The following is a 27,232-nucleotide window of genomic DNA, read 5'->3' as shown; positions in this document are numbered from 1 at the left end:
GGCCTTTCTGAGATAGAGAATTCCACAGGTTCACCACCCTCCCAGTGAAGAGGTTTCTCCTCCTCTCAGTCCTATATGGCCCTACCCCGTACCCTGGCACGGTGACCTCCTTGTTCAACAACCCCCCCAGTCAGAATTTTAAACATCTCAATGAGATTCTCCTCGCATAACAATCCTGCTGTCCCAGGAATCAGTCTGGTGAACCTTCGCTGCGCACCCGCCAAGGCGCGTATTTCCTCTCTTAGATAAGGAGACCAAAACTGCATACAGTACATAGAACATAGTGCACAAGGAGGCCATTCGGCCCATCGAGTCTACACCGACACACTCAAGTCCTCACTTCCACCCTATCCCCGTAACCCAATAACCCCTCCTAACCTTTTTGGTCACTGAGGGCAATTTGGCATGGCCAATCCACCTAACCTGCATATCTTTGGACTGTGGGAGGAAACCGGAGCACCCGGAGGAAACCCACGCGGACACGGGGAGAACGTGCAGACTCCGCACAGACAGTGACCCAAGCCGGGAATCGAACCCGGCCCCCTGGCTCTGTGAAGCCACAGTGGTATCCACTCGTGCTACCGTGCTGCCCCTGGGTGTAGTCTCACTAAGGCCCCGTACATAAATGTTACTGGGGGCAGCTGTTGCTAATTCCTCTAAAAATGGCGACATCGCGCCGACCAGGTTGCGCCGTGCTTCGTGTCCCCACCCCGCGATGGTCACAGGCAGAGAGGGGAAGAAAAGGGAGTCCTGCCCTCAGCACTGTGCTCGGAGATCCGTTGGGATAGAAATGGGTCCTCGATCGGTCATGGTGGGGGTTGGGGGAAAATGTTGCCGAAAAGACCCCACAGCAGAAGGTAGACGTCACCCTTGAATGGAGGGGCAGTCACCTCTGGGGAAATAGCGGGAGGGTTCTCTGCCCCCTCCTCCATACCGAGAGCAACCACCCCCTCCCACAACCCCACCTCCCGCCAGCCGATGACAGTCGCCCTGGTTCGGCACGCTGCGGTTTGTGGGATCTTGCTGTGCGCAAACGGTCTTCCACAAGTTGCCGAGACTTTGGCAACTTGGGAAGTATTCGATTGGCTTGTTCTTCCAGATGGTGAGGGATGTTCCAGAGATGGAATTCCTTTCTTTGCTCCTCTTTCGAGGAGTATCGGGAGGTGGGGATAGGGGGCTCCCTCTGAGGCACGGTGTCGCAGCGAGGTGGATGTTCCAGCAGGGGCTGTGGACACGCCTGAACCTTTAATATGGCGACTATTTACGCTCAAAAGAAATCGGTCACCACTGAATAAAACGTGGGGCAGGCAGGTCCCTTACGGCACCATCAATCTTACCTTGGTACATGACTCCAGAGAAACCTGTAAAATAACAGAAACAGCATTGAGGAAAACCTTGGTGACCTGCATCCGTTTCTCAGAAACCCAGAGCTGTTCAGCCCCTCAATTGCCTGCCCTGCCATTAAATTCAGATCTGAGCTGCAACTCTCTTCCCCCAACCGCATCCACCCCCCACCAACAACTGAACCAATCGATCTTGGTTGATCTCATTGTGGGCCTCGGCTCCACTTCCTTGCCTGACTCTGACTCGGGCCTTGAATATATTCGGTGACCCGCAGCCTCCGCTGCTTCTCTGGGGGAGAGGATTCCACAGACTGACCTCCCTCTGAGGGAAGTAATTCCTCCTCATCCCAGTCTTCAATGGGAGACCCCCCTCATTTTTAAACCCCAATGGGTACAGGCCCCCCATTGGCTCAACCTTTCCTCATCGGACAAACCCCCTTCATCCTGGGAATCGGCCCCGTGAACCTTCTCTGAACGGCTTCCGATGCCGGTACTTCCCTCCTCAGGTACGGATACCAGAACTGTACCCAGTACTCTGGGTACGGCCTCACCAAGGCCCCGTACGGTTTTGGCCAAACTTCCCTAACTTTCAAACTGCAAGCACCCCCCCACCCCCACCTCTTAGCGATAAAGGTTGATGGTCCGCTTGCCTTCCGAATGACTTGCTGATTCGTGAGTGAACATTGTTGCCTAATAAGGGATTGGTTTCCTAAAGCAGTCAAAGGAACATTCTGGGGTATTTCCCTGCTCCCTTTTGACTCTGGGTTTTGTATTTCTCCGCCAGTTTTCTGCCTGTTCAGGGAACTAAATGGGTCTATCGAGCGTCGCCGTAATTATATTTGCAATATTTACCTCAACCAATGTCTGTTGGTAGAGAGTCACACCTTCTCTCTGCTCTCGGAGTGGAAAGATATCTCCTCAATTCCCCACTGGGATCATCAGCGACTATCCCTCTAGTGCCGGCCCTGATATGTTTTTGGACGATACCACGAGGGGAAACATCACATTTGTATCCGCCCCTCCGGCATCTACCTTCTCAAATCTTTCCTACACCTTAAAAAAAAAATCTCTCAGGATCTTCTTCCCATTTTATTTGTCGGGAAAAGAGCTCCCCAACCCTGATGCAGTCTTGCCTTGATCGTTGGAACCTCTCCGCCCCCTATCAGACTTGCCTCCTCCGAAGCATAGCACTAAGGTGGTCGAAGGCAGCATCAGTTGAGGACCTCTCCAGAGGGGAGAAGCCTAGGGGGCCAGAGGCAACGCAGCCCGGGACCCTCCGACTCATTAGCCGCCTTGTGTAACCAGGCTACCCATCCCCTCAACAGCACTGCGGACACAGCCCATTTCCAGGAGGGCCCATGGGGCAGGCGATCGTCCACTGCGGCATCCGGTGGGGAGAGGGACGTGCCAGAGGAGGAGATAGAATTTATGGGGCGGCTATGGACTGGGAGGAGTGTGAGGACATTGAACTTTGGACGAGCTTTGTGTGCTCTTTGAAGTGTTTGCTGATGGATTTTTGGGGGCGGGTTTTGACGGGGGAGCAACGGTGGTGAGTGTGCTTTTTTAAAAAACTCTTGAAGGACAGATGGTTGGGTTGGAGTGGAGAGGGGAACTGAAGGGAGGAAGGCTGGATGGACGCCTTGGGCAGGGTCATCATGTCAGCTGGGTGGGCTAGTAAACGGGGTGAAGTAGGGGGTTATCAGGTGGAAGGTGTGGGGGAGGGAGTTGTTCTCTTGTTTGAGGGTGGGGTGATTGGGGGGCGGGGCGAGGGTTGCTGACATGGGTGTGGTTGGTGTGGTGCAGCTAGGAAGACATCGATAGCGGTGGACATTCCGAGGGTGGGACTGGAGGGTGGCATGACGTGGACCGGAGGAGGGGGCTAGATTGGTGGACGAGATTTTGAGGGTGGACAGAAGATACTCGGAGGCAACGGAGGCAGTGGTGTTGAAGGAGAGTCAGAAGCGCCAGATGTAGTTTGGGCTAGTTTCTACGGGGACGGCGGTGGGGTAGCTAGAGAGGGCCAGGGTGGCGGTATACGAGTACGGGGAGAAGGCGAGTGGAATGTTGGTCCATCAGTTGAGAAAGAAAGAGCCGGCGACGGAGATCAGCAGAGTTAGGGATGATGAGGGCAAGGTGGTGATGGACCCGGAGGGGGTGAATGGGATGTTCGAGGCGTTTTATGGAAGGCCCTACGAGTCGGAGCCCCCAATAGAAGAGGAAGGGCTGGTCAGGGACTGGGGGCCCCAAACTGGGCTGAGGGAGGTGATGGAGAGTATGGGGACGATGTAGGCAGGGAAGGGGCCGGACAGGTTCCCGGTGGAGTTCTATAAAAGGTTTGGGGTGGATCTGAGCCACTACTGGTGAGGGCATATAATGAAGCAAGGAAGAGGGGAAACTCCCTTCTACATTGTCACAGGCTTCCAAATCCCTGATTTTAAAGAAGGATAAGGATGCAGAGCAGTGTGGGTCGTACCGTCAGATATCAGTATTGAACGTGGACGCCAAGTAATTGGCGAAGGTATTGGCATCACTAATTGAGGACTGTGTGGTGATAGGCGAAGATCAAATGGGATTTGTGAAGGGCACCAGTTGTCGGTGAATGTGAGGAGGCTACTCAATATAATCATGATGCCTTTGGAGGGCAGGAGGTGGAGGTAGTGGTGGCGATGGACACGGAGGAGGCATTTGATCGGATGGAGTGGGCGTATTTGTAGGAGGTGCTGGGGTGATTCGGGTTCAGGCAGGGGTTTGTAGGTTGGGTCCGGCTGCTCTGAGGCGTCGGTTGCAAGTGAGCGGACGAACCGAGTAAGTTTTAGGTACTAATGGTGAGGGATGCTGCGGAGATGGAATTCCTTTGTTTGCTCCTCTTTCGAGGTATATCGGGGGGGGGGATCCCTCTGAGGCACGGGTTCCGTAGCGAGGAGGAAGTTCCAGCAGGGGCTGCGGACAAGCCGGACCGTTTAATACGGCGACAGTGTGGCCGCGCCAAAAGAAAAGGTTTCAAGGGCCCCCCACGCTCAAAGGAAGTCTGTCACCATTATTACCCATTGAATAAAAAGCGGGGAAGGCAAATTCGCACGGCACCATCAATCTTACCTCGGAACACGGTTGAGGCAGCATAGACTGTATGGTAATGGAAACAGCATTTAGGAAAATCTTTGTGACCTACACCCCTTTCCCCTAAAACTGGAGGAGCCCAACCAGCTCCTTGAAAATCAGCCCAGCCATTTAGCTCAATGTGTGCTTCAACTCGGTTCCCCCAACCACACCACAACCACCCGTAACCCGCAACCGCCCCCCCCACCGCAACCATTGCCCCCCCCCCCCCCCACCGCAACCATTTCCCCCCCCCCCCCCCCATCCCCCAGACTTAATATCCTGGACGCCTAGGATTTAGGATGTCGGAACTGCTCACAGTCCCAGTCCTGCTCGCTTAGGATCGATATGCAATCAGGAGCGGAAAGGTGGGACCTGGTCCGCCGGAGCCATGTGACCTCTGCTATGAGGCACAATTAAGGGGCAATTTAGCGTGGCCAATCCACCTACCCTGCTCATCTTTGTGTTGTGGGGGCAAGACCCACGCAGACACGGGGAGAATGTGCAAACTGCACACGGACAGCGACCCGGGAGCCGGGATCGAACCCGGGCCCTCGGCGCCGTGAGGCAGCAGTGCTGACCCCACTGCGCCACCTGTTCTTCAATGCTTGTTGGAGCGCGACACGGCTGCAGGGGGATACGGGGAGGGCACAGACAGCGTCGGTGGGCAGGTGTGCCTCCGCCGACTCTTCAGGTGGCAGGAAGGGAAACCTTCCCATCAGCTTAAAAATCCTGGCCATAATGTAGGGTGAAAATAAGCAGCTGGTTACAGAACGAGGAGCAGGTAGAGGCAATTTCTTTCCCTCGAGCCCACGCCACCATTCAATGCAATCATCTCAGCCTCAACGCACATTCCTGCTCCTTCTCCATAACCCTTTATCCCACTACTAATAGTCAGGGCTGGATTGATTTGGCTGGTGGCCAATGAATTGGTCCAGAAGGCTGTGCTCTACCCGGTGACAGGCGGCGGCGATTGGATCTAATCCCACTGGAATGTTCTGCATCAGAAGGTTCCATTTTGGTTTGACTTTTGATTCTTGGCGGCCTGGGTGGAGGGATCTGACTAAACCTCCCCAGAAAGGGACCTAACTAAACGTCTGCAGAGGACCACTGTGAGGGCTAACTCTTTCTCTCTCCAGCAAGTCTTGGTTGTCGTTGTCTTGAGACTGCAGAGGTCTGAAGTCAAACCCTGAGCTGAAAGCAATGTTCGATGTGAAATAAAACACCTATACAGAAAAATATAGGCCTGAATGAAATGAAAAAAATGAATGAAAATCGCTTATTGTCACAAGTAGGCTTCAAATGAAGTTACTGTGAAAAGCCCCTAGTCGCCACATTCCGGCGCCTGTTTGGGGAGGCTGTTACGGGAATCGAACCGTGCTGCTGGCCTGCCTTGGTCTGCTTTCAAAGCCAGCGATTTAGCCCAGTGCTAAACAGCCCCAGCTAAACAGAATGTGAACCTCGAGCTGAAGGCCCAGTTCGATAAGACCGTCTATCCAGAAAGCCTGATGCCTGCAAGCATCATGTTCGCTAAGGGATGTTTTTCTAAGGGCTGGTTCCCGTACTGGCTTCCCCGAACAGGCGCTGGAATGTGGCGGCTAGGGGCTTTACACAGTAACCTCATGGAAGGCCACTTGTGACGCTCAGTGGGCTAGACAGCTGGTTTGTGATGCAGAACAAGGCCAGCAGCACAGGTTCAATTCCCGTACCAGCTTACCCGAAAAGGCGACTAGGGGCTTTTCACAGTAACTTCATACTTGTGACAATAAAAGACTATTATTATTGTCATGTGAGAGTACCTTTACGAAATGGGTGTTTATAAATGGGTGTGTATATAAATATCTGTAGTGAGAGTACCTTTAAGAAATGGGTGTTTACTACTGCAGTGATGTCAGAGAGTGAGTGGAGCTGGGTTGTCTGTCAGCTTTTTACTTTCGTTTTTGAATAGGCTGCAGGGTGTGTATTAGTTTCGTTTACAGTGTTGGAGCTGATGACAGACAGAGCAGGTGTACTGCTGTTCTCTCTGCCATCAAAAGACTATCTCTTGATCATTTGGTGAATTCAGAATTATAAATGTTTTCCGTAGTGACTTTAACCTGATGTGCTTCTGATAAAGGTTTTGTCTTTAAGTATGGATGTTAAAAAGGAAAGCTTAAAGGATTACTTAATGTTGTATTCTTTGGGGGTTGTATTTGATTTAATGGTTGCTAAGATATTCACTGTTTGTTTTAAAAAGGTTAACTTGAGTTCATAGAATAAACATTGTTTTGCTTTAAAAACTACTTTTCCATTTCTGCTGTGCCACACCTGTAGAGTGGGCCGTGTGCTCCCCATACCACAATCTAGTAAAAGTTGTGGGTCAGGTGAACTCCATGATACACTTTGGGGTTCTCTAAACCCTGGCCCATAACTGAACAATATGTTAAAATGATAAATGCCTCAATAAAATGTTTTCTAAAAAAGAATTTATATAAATGACCAATAAGGGACCCAGCGCCGATCCCTGTGGTACGCCACTGCACACTGGCTTCCAGACACTAAAGCAGCCATCAGTCATCACCCTCTGTCTCCTACAGCTCAGCCAGCTTCTAATCCACCTTATCAAGTTACCCTGTATCCCATGTGCATTTGCCTTCTTAATAAGTCTCCCATTGGGGACCTTGTCAAAGACTTTGCTGAAATCCATGTAAACTACATCAACTGCACTACTCTCATCTACACACCTGGTCACATGTTCAAAAAATTCAATCAAATGTTAGGCATGACCTCCCTCCGACAAAGCCATGCTGGTTATTCAAGATCAAATCTTGCCTCTTCAAGTGGAGATGAGATTCTCTCCTTCAGAATTTTCTCCAATAGTTTCCCCACCACTGACGTGAGACTCACTGGTCTGTAGTTCCCTGGATTATCTCTACAACCTTACTTAAATCGTGTGACCACATTAGTTTTTCTCCAGTCCTCCGGCACCTCCCCCGAGGCCAGAGAGGAATAATGTCAGAGACCCTGCAATATCCTCCCTTCCCTCCCAGAGCATCCTGGGACACAATTCATCTGGACCAGGAGATTTGTCCACTTTTATACCTGCCAATACCTTGTCATTCCCTATGACAATTTTCTCAAGAACCTCACAGTCTCTCGGAGTTCCATAACTACCTCCTCATTCTCTTGGGTGAAGACAGATATGAAGTATTCATTCAACACCCTACCAATGTCCTCTGGCTGCACCCACAGATTTTCCTGTTGGCCCCTAATGGGCCTTACTCTTTTGCTAGTCATCTTCTTCCAATTGATATACTTATAGAATATCTTGGGATTTTCCCTATTTTTACCAACCCAAGATTTCTCATATCCCCTCTTCACTCTCCTAATCCTTCCTTAAACTCCACCCTGCACTTTCTGTACTCCACTAATGCCCCCGTTAATTTGCCCCCCTTGTTTAGAGTACCCAATTATTTTTTTACAATGAAGGGGCAATTTAGCGTGGCCAATCCACCTAACCTGCACATCTTTGGGTTGTGGGGGTGAGGCCCGCGCAGACACGGGGAGAATATGCAAACTCCACAAGGCCAGTGACCTAGAGCCGGGATCGAACCTGGGTCCTCAGCGCTGTCGGCAGCAATGCTAACCACTGCATCACTGTGCTGCCCCGTTACTCCTTCCTATTACTCTAAAGAGACCATGTTGGGCCAGTATCCTCCCCATTTCCTTTTTGAACACCCCCCATTGCTCTTCTGTAGATTTTCCCACTAGTAACTCTTTCCAGTCTAGCTTGGCCAGATCCTGCTTTATTTCACTGAAATCTGCTCTCCCCCAATCCACAACCTTTTTTTGCAACTTGTCCATTTCTTTGTCCGTAACAAACTTAAATTGTACTATGTTGTGATTGCTATCACCAAATTGCTCCCCACCAACCTCCTGCCTGGCTTCATTCCTCAGAATTAGGTCCAACACCGCACCGTTCCTTGTTGTACCCTCTACATATTGAGCAAAAAGGTTCTCCTCTATACATTTTAAGAGGTCCACTCCATCAAAGCCCTTAACACAGTGACTATCTCAATTACCCTCTGCAAATTGCACACATATTTGCTCCACAATTTCATAGAACATAGAACAAACAGGGCAGAAGGAGGCCATTCGGCCCATCGAGTCTGCACCAACCCACTTAAACCCTCACTTCCAGCCTATCCCCGTAGCCCAATAACCCATCCTAACCTTTTTGGTCACTAAGGGCAATTTATCATGGCCAATCCACCTAACCTGCACATCTTTGGACTGTGGGAGGAAACCGGAGCACCTGGAGGAAACCCACGCACACACGGGGAGGATGTGCAGTCTCCGCACAGACGGTGACCCAGCGGGGAATCGAACCTGGGACCCTGGAGCTGTGAAGCCACAGTACTATCCACTTGTGCTACCGTGCTGCCCAATCTCGGGATCTATAATAAACCTGGCAATGTGGCGGTCCCCTTTTTGTTCATAAGCTCTACCCACAAAGCTTCATTTGATATCACCTCCAAGATATCATCTCTCCTTAGTGCAATAACTGACTACTTAACTAATGCAATGCCTCTTCCTCTTTTATCCCCTCCTCTGTCTCGCCAGCAGATTTTTAAAAAATTAATTTACGGGATGTGGACGTCGCTGGTCAGGCCAGCATTTATTGCCCATCCCTAGTTGCCCTTCAGAAGGTGGTGGTGAGGGACTTCTGGTCGCGGCCATGGTGTGAGTGGGCGCACATTTGGCAGCTCCCGCTCGAGCTACCTTTTCCCCGTTTGTAGGGTGGATGTTGTGGGGGGGGGGGGGGGCCGGGGGAAACGGTGCAAAGGTGGCTGGGGAAACGTTTGACTCCACTGATGGGGTTGATGGATGCATCCACGGACCAGAAGTGGGTGAAGGGTGAAGAAGAAGGGAGCAGGTGAGCAGGAGAATCTTTATGCAACAAAGGTCAAGGTGGCAGAGGGTAAAGGGTCAGCCCTGCCTGCTCAGCGGTCAATGGACAATTAGTGGACTTTTTTAATGAAAAGTTTAGCTGACAGAGGAGGGAGGCCCAGGAAGACCTAGCCAGTGGGAATGGACTGCCTCATTGGTGGCTGAAATAGGTGTGATGCAGGAGACTCCGATGCGGTTAAGGGAGAAGGTGGAGGACCTGGAGAACTGCTCCCGGAAACAGAACCCGAGAATCATGGGGGTGCCTGAAGGCACCGAGGGAGCGGGTGCTGGCTCGTATGTAGCCAAGATGCTGGAGCAGTTGATGGGGGAGGGGCCTTTCACCGGCCCCTGGAGGTCGATCGAGCGCACAAGGCGCTGGTGAGGAAGCCGTAGGTGAATGAGCCGCCGAGGGCGAGGGTGGTGCATCTTCACCGGTTCCTGGACAAGGAGAAGATGCTGAGATGGGCGAGGCAGGCGAGGAGATGTGAGGGGAACGAGCTTCGGGTGTACCTCAACTAATGCGTGTTGGTAGAGAGTCCCACTTTCTCTCTGCTCTTGGAGTAGGAAGATATCTCCTGAATTCCCCACTTCATCAGCAACTATCCCTCTAGTGCTACCCCGTATTCGTTGGGTGGTGAGGGGAGGGAGGAGTGGGGGAAGTGGACGGAGTGAAGAGAGGAGTGGGAGGGGATGGAGGGGAAGGAGGGGTGGGAGGGGATGGAGGGGAAGGAGGGTGGGAGGGACATGGGGGAGTGGCGGGAGGAGAAAGGGGGAGGGAGGGGAAAGAAGGGAAAGGGGGAATGGAATGAGGGGGAGGGAGGAAGAGGAAAGAGAGGACAGGGAGGGGAACGAGGGCAGGGATGGGAGAAAGGGGAGAGACAGAGAGAGAGAAACAGGGGAGGGTGGGGCAGAGACGGAGGGGAGAAAGGAGTTGGGGGAGGTGAGAGTGCAGAGGGAGGAGAGACGGGAGGGAATTGAGGGGAGAAGGAGGAGAGTGGAGAGAGGGGGAAGAGAGGGGAAGGACTGGAGGTGGGGAGGGAACCAAGGGCTGGAGGGGGGAGGGCACAGAAGGGAGAGAGGCGAGGGAGGGGAAGGGGGCGTGACGGGAGGGGCGGAGGCAAGAGAGGGAGCAGAGGGAGGGAGGAGTTGGAGGGGAGGGAGTGGGGGATGGAGGGGAGGGTGAAGAGGGAGTGGAAGTCAGGGGTGGGCAACAAAGAATCAATCAATTAATTAATTAATTAATTCAGCGCTGGGGACAAGTACCGTAATTGGGAATATTCCGCCTGACCATGGCTTTCTGCAAGGGTTGGTTGAGATCTTTGTTGATGGCGATGAATGCAGTCTTGGGTGAGATTACATTGGCCTGGGTGCTGATATCGATCATGCGTTTTTTGACGCTGTCTGTTCCTCTGTCGGAGCCCGAATCCAGGATCCCGATCATCGTCTTTGCTGCCAGGTGGTGGATAGTGGACCTGAAAGGAAGAGCAGAGGGAAGGATTTCCAAAGGGGCACGAAGATCCCCAGTATTGTTGTGGGTTACCACACCAACAGAAGCTCTAGTACCGGGGTGGGTGGGGGGGGGAAAGAGGTCAGGTGGAAAGGGCACCCAGGATCGGGAGTATCTTTCCGACAGGACCCCTAGTATTTGGGAGAATCACACTGACTGGACACCCAGTAGCAGGATTACCACACCAACAGGATCCCCAATATCGGCGGTGTCAGACCGAAACGACCCTCATTATTGGGGGTATCATACCGACAGGATTGCCCAGTATCGAGGGTAACACAATGTCGGGCCCACCCCCGTGTTAGGATTATAACTCAGACAGGATTACTTATATTGGGATACCATAGCGGTAAGAGTATCAGGAATATCACACTGATGGGACTCCACAATATGATGGGTATCACGCCAAGAAGGTCCCCAGAATCAGGAGTATGATACAGACAGGGACCCGTTAGACGTACCACAACAACAAGACCACAGTCTTGTGGGCAACACACTTATCAGACCAGCAATATTAGGCTAATGTGCCATTGTGTCAATGGATCCTGAATGGAGATCCAGTCCCTGTTAAAAGAGTCTCTGAGGTTTGGATGCAGGAGCCGTTAACTGGGAATGGATCTGAATTGATGAAAGTGTCTTGTATATGGGTCAGTGTTAAATTGCGAATGGGCTCTGAATTGGTTACAGGGTGTTGTGTACAAAGAACAAAGAAAAGTACAGCACAGGAACAGGCCCTTCAGCCCTCCAAGCCGGTGCCGACCATACTGCCCATCTAAACTAAAATCTTCTACACTTCCTGGGTCCGTATCCCTCTATTCCCATCCTAGTCATGTATTTGTAAAGATGCCCCTTAAATGTCACTATCGTCCCTGCTTCCACCATCTCCTCCGGCAGCGAGTTCCAGGCACCCACTACCCTCTGTGTAAAAAACTTGCCTCGTACATCTACTCTAAACCTTGCCCCTTGCACCTTAAACCTATGCCCCCTAGTAATTGACCCCTCTACCCTGGGGAAAAGCCTCTGACTATCCACTCTGTCTATGCCCCTCATAATTTTGTAGACCTCTATCAGGTCGCCCCTCAACCTCCGTCGTTCCAGTGAGAACAAACTGAGTTTATTCAACCACTTCTCATAGTTAATGCCCTCCATACCAGGCAACATCCTGGTAAATCTCTTCTGCACCCTCTCTAAAGCCTCCACATCCTTCTGGTAGTGTGGCGACCAGAATTGAACACTATACTCCAAGAGTGGCCTAACTAAGGTTCTATACACCTGCAACATGACTGGCCAATTCTTATACTCAATGCCCCGGCCAATGAAGGCAAGTATGCCGTATGCCTTCTTGACTACCTTCTCCACCTGTGTTGCCCCTTTCAGTTACCTGTGGACCTGTACACCTCGATCTCTCTGACTGTCAATACTCTTGAGGGTTCTACCATTCACTGTATATTCCCTACCTGCATTAGACCTTCCAAAATGCATTACCTCACATCTGTCCGGATTAAACTCCATCTGCCATCTCTCCGCCCAACTCTCCAAACGATCTAAATCCTGCTGTATCCTCTGACAGTCCTCATCGCTATCCGCAATTCCACCAACCTTTGTGTCGTCTGCAAACTTACTAATCAGACTAGTTACATTTTCCTCCAAATCATTTATATATACTACGAACAGCAAAGGTCCCAGCGCTGATCCCTGCGGAACACCACTAGTCACAGCCCTCCAATTAGAAAAGCACCCTTCCATTGCTACTCTCTGCCTTCTATGTCCTAGCCAGTTCTGTATCCACCTTGCCAGCTGACTCTTGATCCCGTGTGATTTCACCTTTTGTACCAGTCTGCCATGAGGGACCTTGTCAAAGGCCTTACTGAAGTCCATATAGACAACATCCACTGCCCTACCTGCATCAATCATCTTTGTGACCTCTTTGAAAAACTCTATCAAGTTAGTGCGACACAACCTCCCCTTCACAAAACCATGCTGCCTCTCACTAATACGTCCATTTGCTTCCAAATGAGAGTAGATCCTGTCTCGAAGAATTCTCTCCAGTAATTTCCCTACCACTGACGTAAGGCTCACCGGCCTGTAGTTCCCTGGATTATCCTTGCTGCCCTTCTTAAACAAAGGAACAACATTGGCTATTCTCCAGTCCTCCGGGACATCACCTGAAGACAGTGAGGATCCAAAGATTTCTGTCAAGGCCTCAGCAATTTCCTCTCTAGCCTCCTTCAGTATTCTGGGGTAGATCCCATCAGGCCCTGGGGACTTATCTACCTTTATATTTTTCAAGATGCCCAACACCTCGTCTTTTTGGATCTCAATGTGACCCAGGCTATCGACACACCCTTCTCCAGACTCAACATCCACTAATTCCTTCTCTTTGGTGAATACTGATGCAAAGTATTCATTTCGTACCTCGCCCATTTCCTCTGACTCCACACATAGATGCCCTTGCCTATCCTTCAGTGGGCCAACCCTTTCCCTGGCTACCCTCTTGCTTTTTATGTACATGTAAAAAGCCTTGGGATTTTCCTGAACCCTATTTGCCAATGACTTTTCATGACCCCTTTTAGCCCTCCTGACTCCTTGCTTAAGTTCCTTCCTACTTTCCTTATATACCACAGGCTTCCGTCTGTTCCCAGCCTTTTAACCCTGACAAATGCCTCCTTTTTCTTTTTGACGAGGCCTACAATATCTCTCGTTATCCAAGGTTCCCGAAAATTGCCGTATTTATCCTTCTTCCTCACAGGAACATGCCAGTCCTGAATTCCTTTCAACTGACATTTGAAAGCCTCCCACATATCAGATGTTGATTTACCCTCAAACATCTGCCCCCAATCTAGGTTCTTCAGTTCCCGCCTAATATTGTTATAATTAGCCTTCCCCCAATTTAGCACATTCATCCTAGGACTACTCTTATCCTTATCCACCAGCACTTTAAAACTTACTGAATTGTGGTCACTGTTCCCGAAATGCTCCCCGAGTGAAACTTCTACCACCTGGCCGGGCTCATTCCCCAATACCAGGTCCAGTACAGCCCTTTCCCTAGTTGGACTGTTTACATATTGTTTTAAGAAGCCCTCCTGGATGCTCCTTACAAACTTTGCCCCATCCAAGCCCTGGCACTAAGTGAGTCACAGTCAATATTGGGGAAGTTGAAGTCGCCCATCACAACAACCCTGTTGTTTTTACATTCGATGTTGAGTTGGGAATAGACTCCGAACTGGTGACAGGGTGTTTTATACAGTCGGTGTTGAGTTGGAGCCTGGTTACCTCTGAGTCTTGTTGGGCTGAAGACTGAACTTGACGCTATTCTGCACCACTTGTTCCTTCAGGGAATATTTCAGGGACATCTCAGCCTCCAGACTGGAGTCAACCTGTGGGAGGGAAAGAGACAGGTTTTACCACAGAGCGCATCACAAATCACTAAGTGTTCCCAGACCAGGAAATCTCAACGACCCTGCTCTCCAAACCGATGAACTCCACAGCACCCACATTCCGAGATATGAATCCATACAGCTGCTTTATTCCTAACCAGGAACCCCCTCAGCCCCTCCATTTTCTACCCAGGAACCCCGTAATTGTCCATCCAGAAGTTAAACCTCTCCCTCTTTCAGTGTGGTGAGAGACAAGAAGGTCCCTGACGGAGAGTCTCCCTCTTTAAAAGGGGTCCCTGATGGAGAGACTCCCTCTTTAAAAGGGGTCCCTGATGGAGAGACTCCCTCTTTAAAAGGGGTCCCTGACAGAGAGACTCCCGCTTTAAAAGGGGTCCCTGACAGAGAGACTCCCTCTTTAAAAGGAGTCCCTGACAGAGAGACTCCCTCTTTAAAAGGGGTCCCTGACGGAGAGACTCCCTCTTTAAAAGGGGTCCCTGACGGAGAGACTCCCTCTTTAAAAGGGGTCCCTGACGGAGAGACTCCCTCTTTAAAAAGGGTCCCTGACGGAGAGACTCCCTCTTTAAAAGGGGTCCCTGACGGAGAGACTCCCTCTTTAAAAGGGGTCCCTGACGGAGAGACTCCCTCTTTAAAAGGGGTCCCTGATGGAGAGACTCCCTCTTTAAAAGGGGTCCCTGACGGAGAGACTCCCTCTTTAAAAGGGGTCCCTGACGGAGAGACTTTCCCTCTTTAAAAGGGGTCCCTGATGGAGAGACTCCCTCTTTAAAAGGGGTCCCTGACGGAGAGACTCCCTCTTTAAAAGGGGTCCCTGACGGAGAGACTCCCTCTTTAAAAGGGGTCCCTGACGGAGAGACTCCCTCTTTAAAAGGGGTCCCTGACGGAGAGACTCCCTCTTTAAAAGGGGTCCCTGACGGAGAGACTCCCTCTTTAAAAGGGGTCCCTGACGGAGAGACTCCCTCTTTAAAAGGGGTCCCTGACAGAGAGACTCCCTCTTTAAAATGGCTCCGTCATAAAAACTCTCTCTTTAAAATGGGTCCGTGATGGAGTAAATACTCCCCCACTTGCACCCCACCATTACCCTGTTCCTCACCTTCCCCTTCAGCTGGGCGTAGATGATGGTCCTCTGTTCGTTGAAGATCACAGTGGGCAGCTGGGATAAGAGAACAAGCTCCAGTTCGGAGGGAAGCTTCCAGTTGATGGTCAATCCGGTCACAGCTGGCTGGAGAGCGAACTTCAAACTCTGCAGCACCTACGAGAGAGAGAAATAAAACTGTTATTTCGACAACATCTTTCGTACACCTACGGATGTCCCATAATGCTTCACAATCAATGGGGGGGGGGGGGGGGGAACACTTCTTTTTAATGATGCATGACAGGAAACGCGGCAAACAATTTGCACACAGCAAGACCTCACAAAGAGACCATCATAAATGTCTCAATTTCAGTGAATGTTCTTTATTCACGGGACGCGAGTATTGCTAGCCGGGCCCAGCATTTATTGTCCATCCCTAATTGCCCCTTGAGGAGGTGGTGGGTGAGCCGCCTTCTCGAACCGGCTGCAGTCCCTGTGTGGTGTGGGTAACACCCACAGTGCTGTCAGGGAGGGAGGTCCAGGATTGTGACCCGGCGACAGTGAAGGAACGGCCGATATATTTCCCAGTCAGGATGGTGAGTGTGGGGCTCGGAGGGGAACTTGCAGGTGGTGGAGTTCCCCATGTGTCTGCTGCCCCTTGTCCTTCTAGATGGTCGAGGTGGTGGGCTTGGAAGGTGCTGTGGAAGGAGGCTTGGTGAGTCGCTGCGGTGCATCTTGTAGATGGTACACACGCTGCTGTCACTGACCCGGTGTGGCTCCCTTGGCCATTTCAAGGAGGGGCAGTTAAGGGGCTGAGAGTGGGTCTGGAGTCACATGAGGCCAGACCGGGTAAGGACGGCATATTTGCTGAAAGGAATGAATGCTTGGTGTCTGGAATGCACTGCCTGGAAGTGTGGTGGAGGTCGGTTCAATGGAGGCATTCAAGAGGGCAATAGATGATTATTTGAATAGAAATAAAAAGAATACGCAGGGGGTTACAGGGGGTAAAATCACAATGCTCATCCGGTGAACTGGTCAGTCCCGGTGGGCCTCCTTCTGCACCACAACAACTCTGTGATTCTGTAAAGAGGAAGCTAGTGAACCAGATGCGGCCTTTACAACAATCGATGATGGCTGCCACGATTGCCATTATCGAGACTAGTTTTATATATTGCAGATTTTATTAATTGAATAAAAATTCCAAGAGCTAATGTTGGTGGGCTTCGACCAATGGTCCCCAGAGCATTAACCTGGGCCTCGGAATTAATAATGATCATTGTTATTGGTGTCACAAGTAGGCTTACATTAACACTGCACCCGGTGACCTGAGGCATTGTCCGAGCTCGGGGTCCCCCCTCCCCCAGTCACTCTCCGAGCTCAGGGTCCCCCCTCCCCCAGTCACTGTCCGAGCTCGGGGTCCCCCCTCCCCCAGTCACTGTCCGAGCTCGGGGTCCCCCCTCCCCCAGTCACTGTCCGAGCTCGGGGTCCCCCCTCCCCCAGTCACTGTCCCAGCTCGGGGTCCCCCCTCCCCCAGTCACTCTCCGAGCTCGGGGTCCCCCCTCCCCCAGTCACTTTCCGGGCTCGGTGTCACCCCCCCCCCCCCACCAGTCACTGTCCGAGCTCGGGACCCCCCCCTCCCCCAGTCCACTGTCCGAGCTCGGGGTCCCCCTCCCCCAGTCACTGTCTGAGCTCGGGGTCACCCCCCTCCCCCCTCCCCAGTCACTGTCCGAGCTCGGGGTCACCCCCCCCCCCTCCCCAGTCACTGTCCGAGCTCGGGGTCCCCCCTCCCCCAGTCACTGTCCGAGCTCGGTGTCCCCCCTCCCCCAGTCACTGTCCCAGCTCGGGGTCACCCCCCCCCGCTCCCCAGTCACTGTCCGAGCTCGGGGTTCCCCCCTCCTCCAGTGACTTTCCGAGCTCGGGGTCACCCCCCCCCTCTGCCCCAGTCACTGTCCGAGCTCGGGGTCCCCCCTCCCCCAGTCACTGACCGAGCTCGGGGTCCCCCCCTCCCCCAGTCACTGTCCGAGCTCGGGGTCACCCCCCCCTCCCCAGTCACTGTCCGAGCTCGGGGTCCCCCCTCCCCCAGTCACTGTCCGAGCTCGGGGTCACCCCCCCCTCTCACCCAGTCACTGTCCGAGCTCGGGGTCCCCCCTCCCCCAGTCACTGTCCGAGCTCGGGGTCACCCCCCCCCCCCTCCCCAGTCACTGTCCGAGCTCGGGGTCCCCCCTCCCCCAGTCACTGTCCGAGCTCGGGGTCACCCTACCCCCTCCCCAGTCACTGTCCGAGCTCGGGGTCCCCCCCCCCCCCTCCCCAGTCACTGTCCGAGCTCGGGGTCTCTCCCCCCCCTCTCCCCAGTCACTGTCCGAGCTCGGGGTCCCCCCCCCAGTCACTGTCCAAGCTCGGGGTCCCCCTCCCCAGTCACTGTCTGAGCTCGGGCTCTCCCCCAGTCACTGTCCGAGCTCGCCGTCTGCCCACACTCCCCAGTCAATGTCCGAGCTCGGGGTCCTCCCCCCCCCGCCCCCAGTCACTGTCCGAGCTCGGGGTCACCCCCCCCCCCCTCCCCAGTCACTGTCCGAGCTCAGGGTCCCCCCTCCCCCAGTCACTGTCCGAGCTCGGGGTCCCCCCCTCCCCCAGTCACTGTCCGAGCTCGGGGTCACCCCCCCCCTCTCCCCAGTCACTGTCCGAGCTCGGGGTCCCCCCTCCCCCAGTCACTGTCCGAGCTCGGGGTCACCCCCCCCCCCTCCCCAGTCACTGTCCGAGCTCGGGGTCCCCCCCTCCCCCAGTCACTGTCCGAGCTCGGGGTCACCCTACCCCCTCCCCAGTCACTGTCCGAGCTCGGGGTCCCCCCCCCCCCCTCCCCAGTCACTGTCCGAGCTCGGGGTCTCTCCCCCCCTCTCCCCAGTCACTGTCCGAGCTCGGGGTCCCCCCCCCCCCCCAGTCACTGTCCGAGCTCAGGGTCTCCCCCCCCAGTCACTGTCCAAGCTCGGGGTCCCCCTCCCCAGTCACTGTCCGAGCTCGGGGTCCCCCCCTCCCCCAGTCACTGTCCCAGCTCAGGGTCACCCCCCCCGCTCCCCAGTCACTGTCCGAGCTCGGGGTCCCCCCTCCCCCAGTCACTTTCCGGGCTCGGTGTCACCCCCCCCCCCCCCACCAGTCACTGTCCGAGCTCGGGACCCCCCCTCCCCCAGTCACTGTCCGAGCTCGGGGTCCCCCTCCCCCAGTCACTGTCTGAGCTCGGGGTCACACCCCCCCCCCCTCCCCAGTCACTGTCCGAGCTCGGGGTCCCCCCTCCCCCAGTCACTGACCGAGCTCGGGTCCCCCCCCTCCCCCAGTCACTGTCCGAGCTCGGGGTCACCCCCCCCCTCCCCAGTCACTGTCCGAGCTCGGGGTCCCCCCCTCCCACCAGTCCACTGTCCGAGCTCGGGGTCACCCCCCCCTCTCCCCAGTCACTGTCCGAGCTCGGGGGTCCCCCCTCCCCCAGTCACTGTCCGAGCTCGGGGTCACCCCCCCCCCCCTCCCCAGTCACTGTCCGAGCTCGGGGTCCCCCCTCCCCCAGTCACTGTCCGAGCTCGGGGTCACCCTACCCCCTCCCCAGTCACTGTCCGAGCTCGGGGTCCCCCCCCCCCTCCCCAGTCACTGTCCGAGCTCGGGGTCTCTCCCCCCCCCTCTCCCCAGTCACTGTCCGAGCTCGGGGTCCCCCCCCCCCCCCCCCCCCAGTCACTGTCCGAGCTCAGGGTCTCCCCCCCCAGTCACTGTCCAAGCTCGGGGTCCCCCTCCCCAGTCACTGTCTGAGCTCGGGCTCTCCCCCAGTCACTGTCCGAGCTCGCCGTCTGCCCACACTCCCCAGTCAATGTCCGAGCTCGGGGTCCTCCCCGCCCCCAGTCACTGTCCGAGCTCGGGGTCACCCCCCCCCCCCTCCCCAGTCACTGTCCGAGCTCGGGGTCCCCCCTCCCCCAGTCACTGTCCGAGCTCGGGGTCCCCCCTCCCCCAGTCACTGTCCGAGCTCGGGGTCACCCCCCCCCTCTCCCCAGTCACTGTCCGAGCTCGGGGTCCCCCCTCCCCCAGTCACTGTCCGAGCTCGGGGTCACCCCCCCCCCCTCCCCAGTCACTGTCCGAGCTCGGGGTCCCCCCTCCCCCAGTCACTGTCCGAGCTCGGGGTCACCCTACCCCCTCCCCAGTCACTGTCCGAGCTCGGGGTCCCCCCCCCCCCCTCCCCAGTCACTGTCCGAGCTCGGGGTCCCCCCCCCCCCTCTCCCCAGTCACTGTCCGAGCTCGGGGTCTCTCCCCCCCCCCCCCCCCCCAGTCACTGTCCGAGCTCAGGGTCTCCCCCCCCCAGTCACTGTCCAAGCTCGGGGTCCCCCTCCCCAGTCACTGTCTGAGCTCGGGCTCTCCCCCCAGTCACTGTCCGAGCTCGCCGTCTGCCCACACTCCCCAGTCAATGTCCGAGCTCGGGGTCCTCCCCCCCCGCCCCCAGTCACTGTCCGAGGCTCGGGGTCTCCCACCCCCAGTCACTGTCCGAGCTCGGAGTCCTCCCCCCCCCCCGCCCCCAGTCACTGTCCGAGCTCGGGGTCTCCCACCCCCAGTCACTGTCCGAGCTCGGGCCCCCCCCCCTCAGTCACTGTCCGAGCTCGGGGTCCCCGCCCCCCCAGTCACTGTCCGAGCTCGGGGTCCCCCCCCTCCCAGTCCCTGTCCGAGCTCGGGTTCCCCCCCCCCTCACAGTTCCTGTCCGAGCTCGGGCTTCCCCCCCTCCGAGTCCCTGTCCGAGCTCGGGGTCCCCCCCCCCTCCCAGTCTCTGTCCGAGCTCGGGGTCCCCCCCTCCCAGTCTCTGTCCGAGCTCGGGGCGTCGCCCCCCCTCCCAGTCCCTGTCCGAGCTCGGGTTCCCCCCCCCGCCCCCAGTCACTGTCCGAGCTCGGGTCCCCCCCCCTCCCAGTCCCTGTCCGAGCTCGGGTTCCCCTCCCTCACAGTCCCTGTCCGAGCTCGGGGTTCCCCCCCCCCCCCCCTCCCAGTCTCTGTCCGAGCTCGGGGTCCCCCCCCCCTCCCAGTCCCTGTCCGAGCTCGGGTTCCACCCCCTCACAGTCCCTGTCCGAGCTCGGGGTCCCCCCCCCCCAGTCACTGTCCGAGCTCGGGGTCCCCACCCCTCCCAGTCCCTGTCCGAGCTCGGGTTCCCCCCTCCGAGTCCCTGTCCGAGCTCGGGGTCCCCACCCCTCACAGTCCCTCTCCGAGCTCGGGTTCCCCCCCTCACAGTCCCTGTCCGAGCTCGGGTTCCCCCCCCCCTCACAGTCCCTGTCCGAGCTCGGTTTCCCCCCTCCGAGTCCCTGTCCGAGCTCGGGGTCCCCCTCCCCAGTCACTGTCTGAGCTCGGGCTCTCCCCCTAGTCACTGTCCGAGCTCGGCGTCTGCCCCCACCCCCCAGTCACTGTCCGAGCTCGGGGTCTCCCACCCCCACTCATTGTCCGAGCTCAGGGTCTCCCACCCCCAGTCACTGTCTGAGCTCGGGTTCCCCCCCCCCTCCCAGTCACTGTCCGAGCTCGGGCTCTCCCCCTAGTCACTGTCCGAGCTCGGCGTCTGCCCCCACCCCCCAGTCACTGTCCGAGCTCGGGGTCTCCCACCCCCACTCATTGTCCGAGCTCAGGGTCTCCCACCCCCAGTCACTGTCTGAGCTCGGGTTCCCCCCCCCCTCCCAGTCACTGTCCGAGCTCGGGGTTCCCCCCCCCCCCCCCCCCCCCAGTCCCTGTCCGAGCTCGGGGTTCCCCCCCTCCGAGTCCCTGTCCAAGCTCGGGGTTCTCCCCCCCCCCCACCCAGTCTCTGTCCGAGCTCGGGGTCGCCCCCCCTCCCAGTCTCTGTCCGAGTGCGGGGTCGTCGTCCCCCCTCCCAGTCCCTGTCCGAGCTCGGGTCCCCCCCCCCCTCTCCCAGTCCAAGCACGGGGTCACTCCCCCCCTCCCAGTCACTGTCCGAGCTCGGGGTACCCCCCCTCACAGTCCCTGTCCGAGCTCGGGGTTCCCCCCCCTCAGAGTCCCTGTCCGAGCTCGGGGTCCCCCCCCCTCACAGTCCCTGTCCGAGCTCGGGGTTCCCCCCCTCCGAGTCCCTGTCCGAGCTCGGGGTTCCCCCCCCCTCCCAGTCCCTGTCCGAGCTCGGGGTTCCCCCCCCTCCCAGTCTCTGTCCGAGCTCGGGGTCGTCCCCCCCCCTCCCAGTCCCTGTCCGAGCTCGGGTTCCCCCCCTCTCCCAGTCCGAGCACGGGGTCACTCCCCCCCTCCCAGTCACTGTCCGAGCTCGGGGTCCCCCCCCTCACAGTCCCTGTCCGAGCTCGGGGTTCCCCCCCTCAGAGTCCCTGTCCGAGCTCGGGGTCCCCCCCCCCCCAGTCCCTGTCCGAGCTCGGGGTTCCCCCCCCCCCAGTCCCTGTCCGAGCTCGGGGTTCCCCCCCCCCCAGTCTCTGTCCGAGCTCGGGGTCGTCCCCCCCCCTCCCAGTCCCTGTCCGAGCTCGGGGTCTCCCCCCCCCAGTCCCTGTCCGAGCTCGGGTTACCCCCCCTCACAGTCCCTGTCCGAGCTCAGGTTCCCCCCCCTCACAGTCCCTGTCTGAGCTCGGGGCCTCACCTCCCCCTCCCCGTCACTGACCGAGCCGGGGTCTCACCTCTGCCTCTGCCTCTGTCTCCGCCTCCCCCCGCCCCCCCCCCCCAGTCACTGTGCGAGCTCGGGGTCTCTCCACCCCCTCCCATGCCCAAGTTTGGATTCCCTCCCACAACAACCGTTGTTGACTTCCCAGATCTCGCTACCTTTGGCTGCATCCGCTCCTTCCCGGTGATGAACTCGGAGCTTCCCGAGGCGGCCTTGGCGATGCCTTTGATGAGCTCTGTCGAGGCACCCTGGCCGATCCCAAAGGAAAAGCACCTGGAGAACAGGAGAAATGAATTGTCCCATTTTGACGTAGAATATAGCAGTCGTGCAGATAGGGAAGTTAATTAGAACATCCAGTACAGAAGGAGGCCATTCGGCCCATCGGGTCTGCTCCGACCCACTTAAACCCTCACTTCCACCCTATCCCAATAACCCCATCTAATCTTTTTGGTCACTAAGGGCAATTTATCACGGCCAATCCACCTAACCTGCACGTCTTTGGACTTTGGGAGGAAACCCACGCAGACACGGGGAGAACGTGCAGACTCCGCACAGACAGTGACCCAGCAGGGAGTCGAACCTGGGACCCTGGAGCTGTGAAGCCACAGTGCCATCCACTTGTGCTACCGTGCTGCCCACAAGTGATTCGAAGGGCTGGGGGTCTCTTTAACTTCAGGACCCCCCTCTCTCTCTCGCGGCTTTAAACAGAGAGCTTTTGCTGCTATGGATATGTTGGGATATATCCCTCTCCATTCCTCTTTCCCTGTTGGCGTTTCACACATAGCTCACCATCACCCTTCACCAACACGGACCCTTTGCCATCCACCTTAGAGTGAGGACAGCCGTGGCTCTCGGCTCAACAGTGCATCGATAGACAGGCCCTCCTCCAACACCTTGCCTGCCTGTCCTGGGATCGAGGAGTTGAGGACTCGAACCTCTGACCTGCTGAGTCGCAGGGAACGGAGAATCTGATGAGGGACTGAGGGATCGCGGGTTGGGGGAGGGGGCAGGAGCGACGACCTGCGGCTCTGAGGAATGGTCAGGGAGCGCTCAAGGAGATGTCGGTTGAAGGGGTAGGAGTCCGTCGAGGTCATGGAGAGGGGTAAAGCGGAGGTCAGAAGAAGGTCAAGGGAGAGGCAGGCCAATATCAGAGAGGCCTTTGACCCAGGCATACAAAAAGCATTTGTGGTGGTGGAATGCTGGAAAATCACAGCAGGTCTGGCAGCATCTTTGGAGAGAGTGAAAGAGGTTTTTTTAAATAAATTTAGAGAGTATCTAATTTTATTTCCCCCAATTAAGGGGCAATTTCCTGTGGCCAATCCACCTAGCCTGCACATCTTTGGGTTGTGGGGGCGAAACCCACGCAGACACGGGGAGAATGTGCAAACTCCACACGGACAGTGACCCAGAGTCGGGATCGAACCTGGGACCTTGGCGCTGTGAGGCAGCAATGCTAACCACTGTGCCACCGTGCTGCCCGAGTGAAAGAGAGTTAACGTTTCGAGTCCAATGTGACTTCTTCAGAACGGGAGGGATACAGGAATGTGCTGGGTTTATGCTGTTGCAAAAGTGGGGAGGCGGGGTCAGGAATAGAGGTTCAGGAAGATTAAATGGCAAAGACGCCATGGAACCAAAGGCGAAGGGAGTGGAAATGATAGTTAAAGAGACAAAGCACTGTCCCAGACTATGTGTTAACAGCAAAATAAAGGGATAAAGGTAGGTGCTGCCTGAAAGCAAAGTAGCATAGAGTTATTGAGGTCTACGGCACAGAAAAGGCCCTTCAGCCCATCGGGTCTGCGCCGGTCAAAAACAGCCACCTAACTATTCTAATCCCATTTCCCAGTACTTGGCCCACGGCCTTGTATACCCTGGGGTCGTAAATGTACATCTAAATACTTCTTAAATGTTCTGAGGGTTCCTGCCTCCACCTCCCTTTCAGGCAGTGAGTTCCAGACTCCCACCACCCTCTGGGTGAAAAGGTTTTCCCTCACATCCCCTCTAAACCCCCTGCCCCTTACCTTAAATCTAAACCCCTGGTCGCTGATCCCTCCACCAAGGGGAAAGGTTTCTTCCTGTCTACTCTTATCTATACCCCTCATAATTTTATACACCTCAATCATGTCCCCCCTCAGTGTCCTCTGCTCCCAGGAAAACCATCCCAGTCTATCCAATCTCTCTTCACACTAAAACTCTCCAGCCCAGGCAGCATCCAGGTAAATCTCTGCATCCTTTCCAGTGCGATCACATCCCTCCTGTAACGTGGATTCCAGAACTGCACACAATCCGCTAGCTGTGGCCTAACCAACGTTTTATACAGTTCCAGCACAACCTCCCTGCTCTCGAACTTTATGCCTCGGATAATAAAGGCAAATATAGCACATGCCTTAACCACTGCATCCACCTGCTCTGCTATCTTAAGGGACCCATGTACATCCACACCAAGGTCCTGCTGATCGTCACGGCTTCCCAGGGTCCTGCCATTTACCATGTATTCCCTTGCCTTGTCTGTCCTACCCAAGTGCATCACTTCACACTGATCCGGATTGAATTCCATTTGCCACTGATCAGCTCATGTGACCAGCCCGTCTAGATCCTCCCGTAATCAAAGGCTATCCTCCTGACTATTTACCACCCCACCAATTTATCGTATCATCAGCGAACTTACCGATCAACCCTCCTACTTTCATGTCTAAATCATTTATATAAACCACTAACAGCAGGGGCCCCAACACTGATCCCGGTGGGACCCCACTGGACACAGGCTTCCAGTCAGAAAAACACCCCTCGACCATCATCCTCTGCTTCCTGCCACTCAGCCAATTCTGGATCCAAGCTGCCAAATTTCCATGGATCCCATGGGCTCTTACCTTCGCTATCAGTCTCCCATGTGGGATCTTATCAATAGCCTTGCTGAAGTCCAAGTAGACTATGTCAAATGCATTGCCCTTAATAGCAAAATGTGTCAATTGCAGATTAAATGCCAGCATTGCCTGAAAGCAAAATAGCAGAATGTGTTAATTGCAGATTAAAGATCAGCACCGTCTTAATGCAAAAACATGAGAAGGTACAGACTGGAACTTGGCAGGGGAGGATTAAAATACAAAAATGGAGGACCAAGTTCTCCAGCATCCTCAGCAGTTTGCTTCTATTTTTGCTATTAGAACAGTTGGCGTGTCCTCTTGCAGGCGTGAATGCCACTGCCCCCGCCCCGCCCCACCCCCAGGAGGGCAGTGGAATACCGGAAGGAATACGAAGGACATGCTCACCCACCGACAAGAGTGTCCACTGGCACACCAGCTTCTGTTACCTGTGACTGGACGCATTCTTCCGAACCTCGGCAATCACCATCTTGGTGTTCGATACCTCGCCATCGGTGAAAACAAAGAGCTGGAGGAACAGAAGAGGTTAGTAGTGAGTGAGTGTACGAGTGAGTTTGAGAGAGAGAGAGAGTGAGCGAGAGAGTGAGGGAGGGAGCGTGAGCGAGTGAGCCAGTGGGCGTGAGTCTCTCTGTGAGAAACCTGAACTGAGTGGGCTCGCTCGGCTGTTTCGGAGAGGGGCAGTTACGAGATGACCACATTGCCTTTTAAGGAAGAGGGTCCCAAAGACTCGCCACCATCTTGAGAGAAGAAATTTCTCCTCATCTCCGTGTGTCGGGGTTTGGAGTCACAGATGGGCCAGACCGGGTATGGATGGCAGATTTCCCTTCCACTAAAGGGGAAATTGGTGAACCAGATGGTTTTTTAACGACAAGCGATGATGGCTGTCACCATTACTGAGACTAACTTTATATTTTGATATTTAATTCATTGAAATTAAATTCCACCGGTTGCCTTGGTTGGATTTGAACTCGTGTCCTCAAGAGCATTAACCTAGGCCTCTGGGATACTAATCCAATTACTATTCTGCCACCATCTCACTCACATAACACAAACAAGGGTTACAGGAAGGCCACCCTGCCCCTCAAGCCATATAATAAGATCATGGCTGATCGGATAGAGACCTAATTTCTGCAACCCACCTATCAGAACCTTTCAACCCAACCCTGTTGTACGGGTGGCACAGTGGTTAGCACTGTTGCTTCACAGCGCCAAGGTCCCAGGTTCGATTCCCGGCTTGGGTCAGTGTGTGTGCAGTTTGCACATCCTCCCCGTGTCTGCGTGGGTTTCCTCCGGGTGCTCCGGTTTCCTCCCACAAGTCCCGAAAGACGTGCTGTTGGGTGAATTGGACATTCTGAATTCTCCCTCTGTGACCCGGACAGACTCCGGAATGTGGCGACTGGGGGATTTTCACAGTAACTTCATTGCAGCGTTAATGTCAGCCTACTCGTGACACTAAAGATTATTATTAATCAACAATGTGTCCACCTCTGCCTTAAGAATATTCAGAGACTCTGATTTCACCGCCTTTTGTGGAAGATAATTCATGAGACTTACCACCCTCAGAGAAAATATTTCGCCCCGTCTCTGTTTTAAATGGGAGACCCCTTATTTCTAAAACAGGGACCCACTAGTTCTAGACTCTCCCACAAAATTCTCCACATCCCCCCAGAACCTGATATGCTTCAATCAAGTATCAATCATGATCCACGATATTAAGATCTGACAATAGGAGAAATGAGGATAGTATCTATTTTCTTAAAGCGACGATGGAGGAGGATTGCCACTTGCTCCATTTAGATGACCAAACGGTTAGTACGTCTGACCGCACAATCTGGAATGGATGCGCTCGACCCTGGGCAGATTCACTCTCAGCCGATACCTGTCGCGGGTGCCCGGGTTTACAGGGCTTGCTGTAAATGTCGGTGAGGGGCTCGAGGATCTCTGTGCCGCCCATGTCTGCACCCACGCCCTTCAGTTTCTCCAGCGCCTGACACATCGTCTCCTGATTGTACTCGACACTTGCGCTGCTCAACAGAAAGAGAGAATAATGAGAGTACCTGAATAAAAAATGGCTGGGGTTTTCCAGTCTCGTACCTTATATACGACTGTACAGTTACAGTCAGTAATCCTTACCCTGCTGAATAAACACGGACTCTGTACAGTCACACAGACAGTTATCCTTACCCTGCTGAATAAACAGTGACTCTGTACAGTTACACAGTCAGTAATCCTTACCCTGCTGAATAAACAGTGACTCTGTACAGTCACACAGACAGCAATCCTTACCCTGCTGAATAAACAGTGACTCTGTAGTTACACAGACAGTAATCCTTACCCTGCTGAATAAACAGTGACTCTGTACAGTCACACAGACAGCAATCCTTACCCTGCTGAATAAACTGACTCT

At 55.0% G+C, this 27,232-nt stretch overlaps 1 protein-coding gene across 1 annotated transcript in view; it reads right to left on the bottom strand.

Annotated features, from left to right (window-relative positions):
* Positions 1–27,232, bottom strand: part of LOC140417926 (von Willebrand factor A domain-containing protein 5A-like) — a 93,774-nt gene that overhangs the window by 42,123 nt on the left and 24,419 nt on the right. Inside the window, 7 exon segments of the mRNA XM_072501358.1 lie at positions 1,338–1,361; positions 10,632–10,840; positions 14,149–14,252; positions 15,361–15,519; positions 22,105–22,219; positions 25,254–25,333; positions 26,705–26,849. Of these exon segments, the coding sequence (XP_072357459.1) occupies positions 1,338–1,361; positions 10,632–10,840; positions 14,149–14,252; positions 15,361–15,519; positions 22,105–22,219; positions 25,254–25,333; positions 26,705–26,849 (836 nt within the window).

Source organism: Scyliorhinus torazame, chromosome 5 (assembly GCF_047496885.1).
Source record: "Scyliorhinus torazame isolate Kashiwa2021f chromosome 5, sScyTor2.1, whole genome shotgun sequence".
Lineage (NCBI taxonomy): Eukaryota > Metazoa > Chordata > Chondrichthyes > Carcharhiniformes > Scyliorhinidae > Scyliorhinus > Scyliorhinus torazame.
This window is presented reverse-complemented; position numbering and strand designations above follow the sequence as displayed.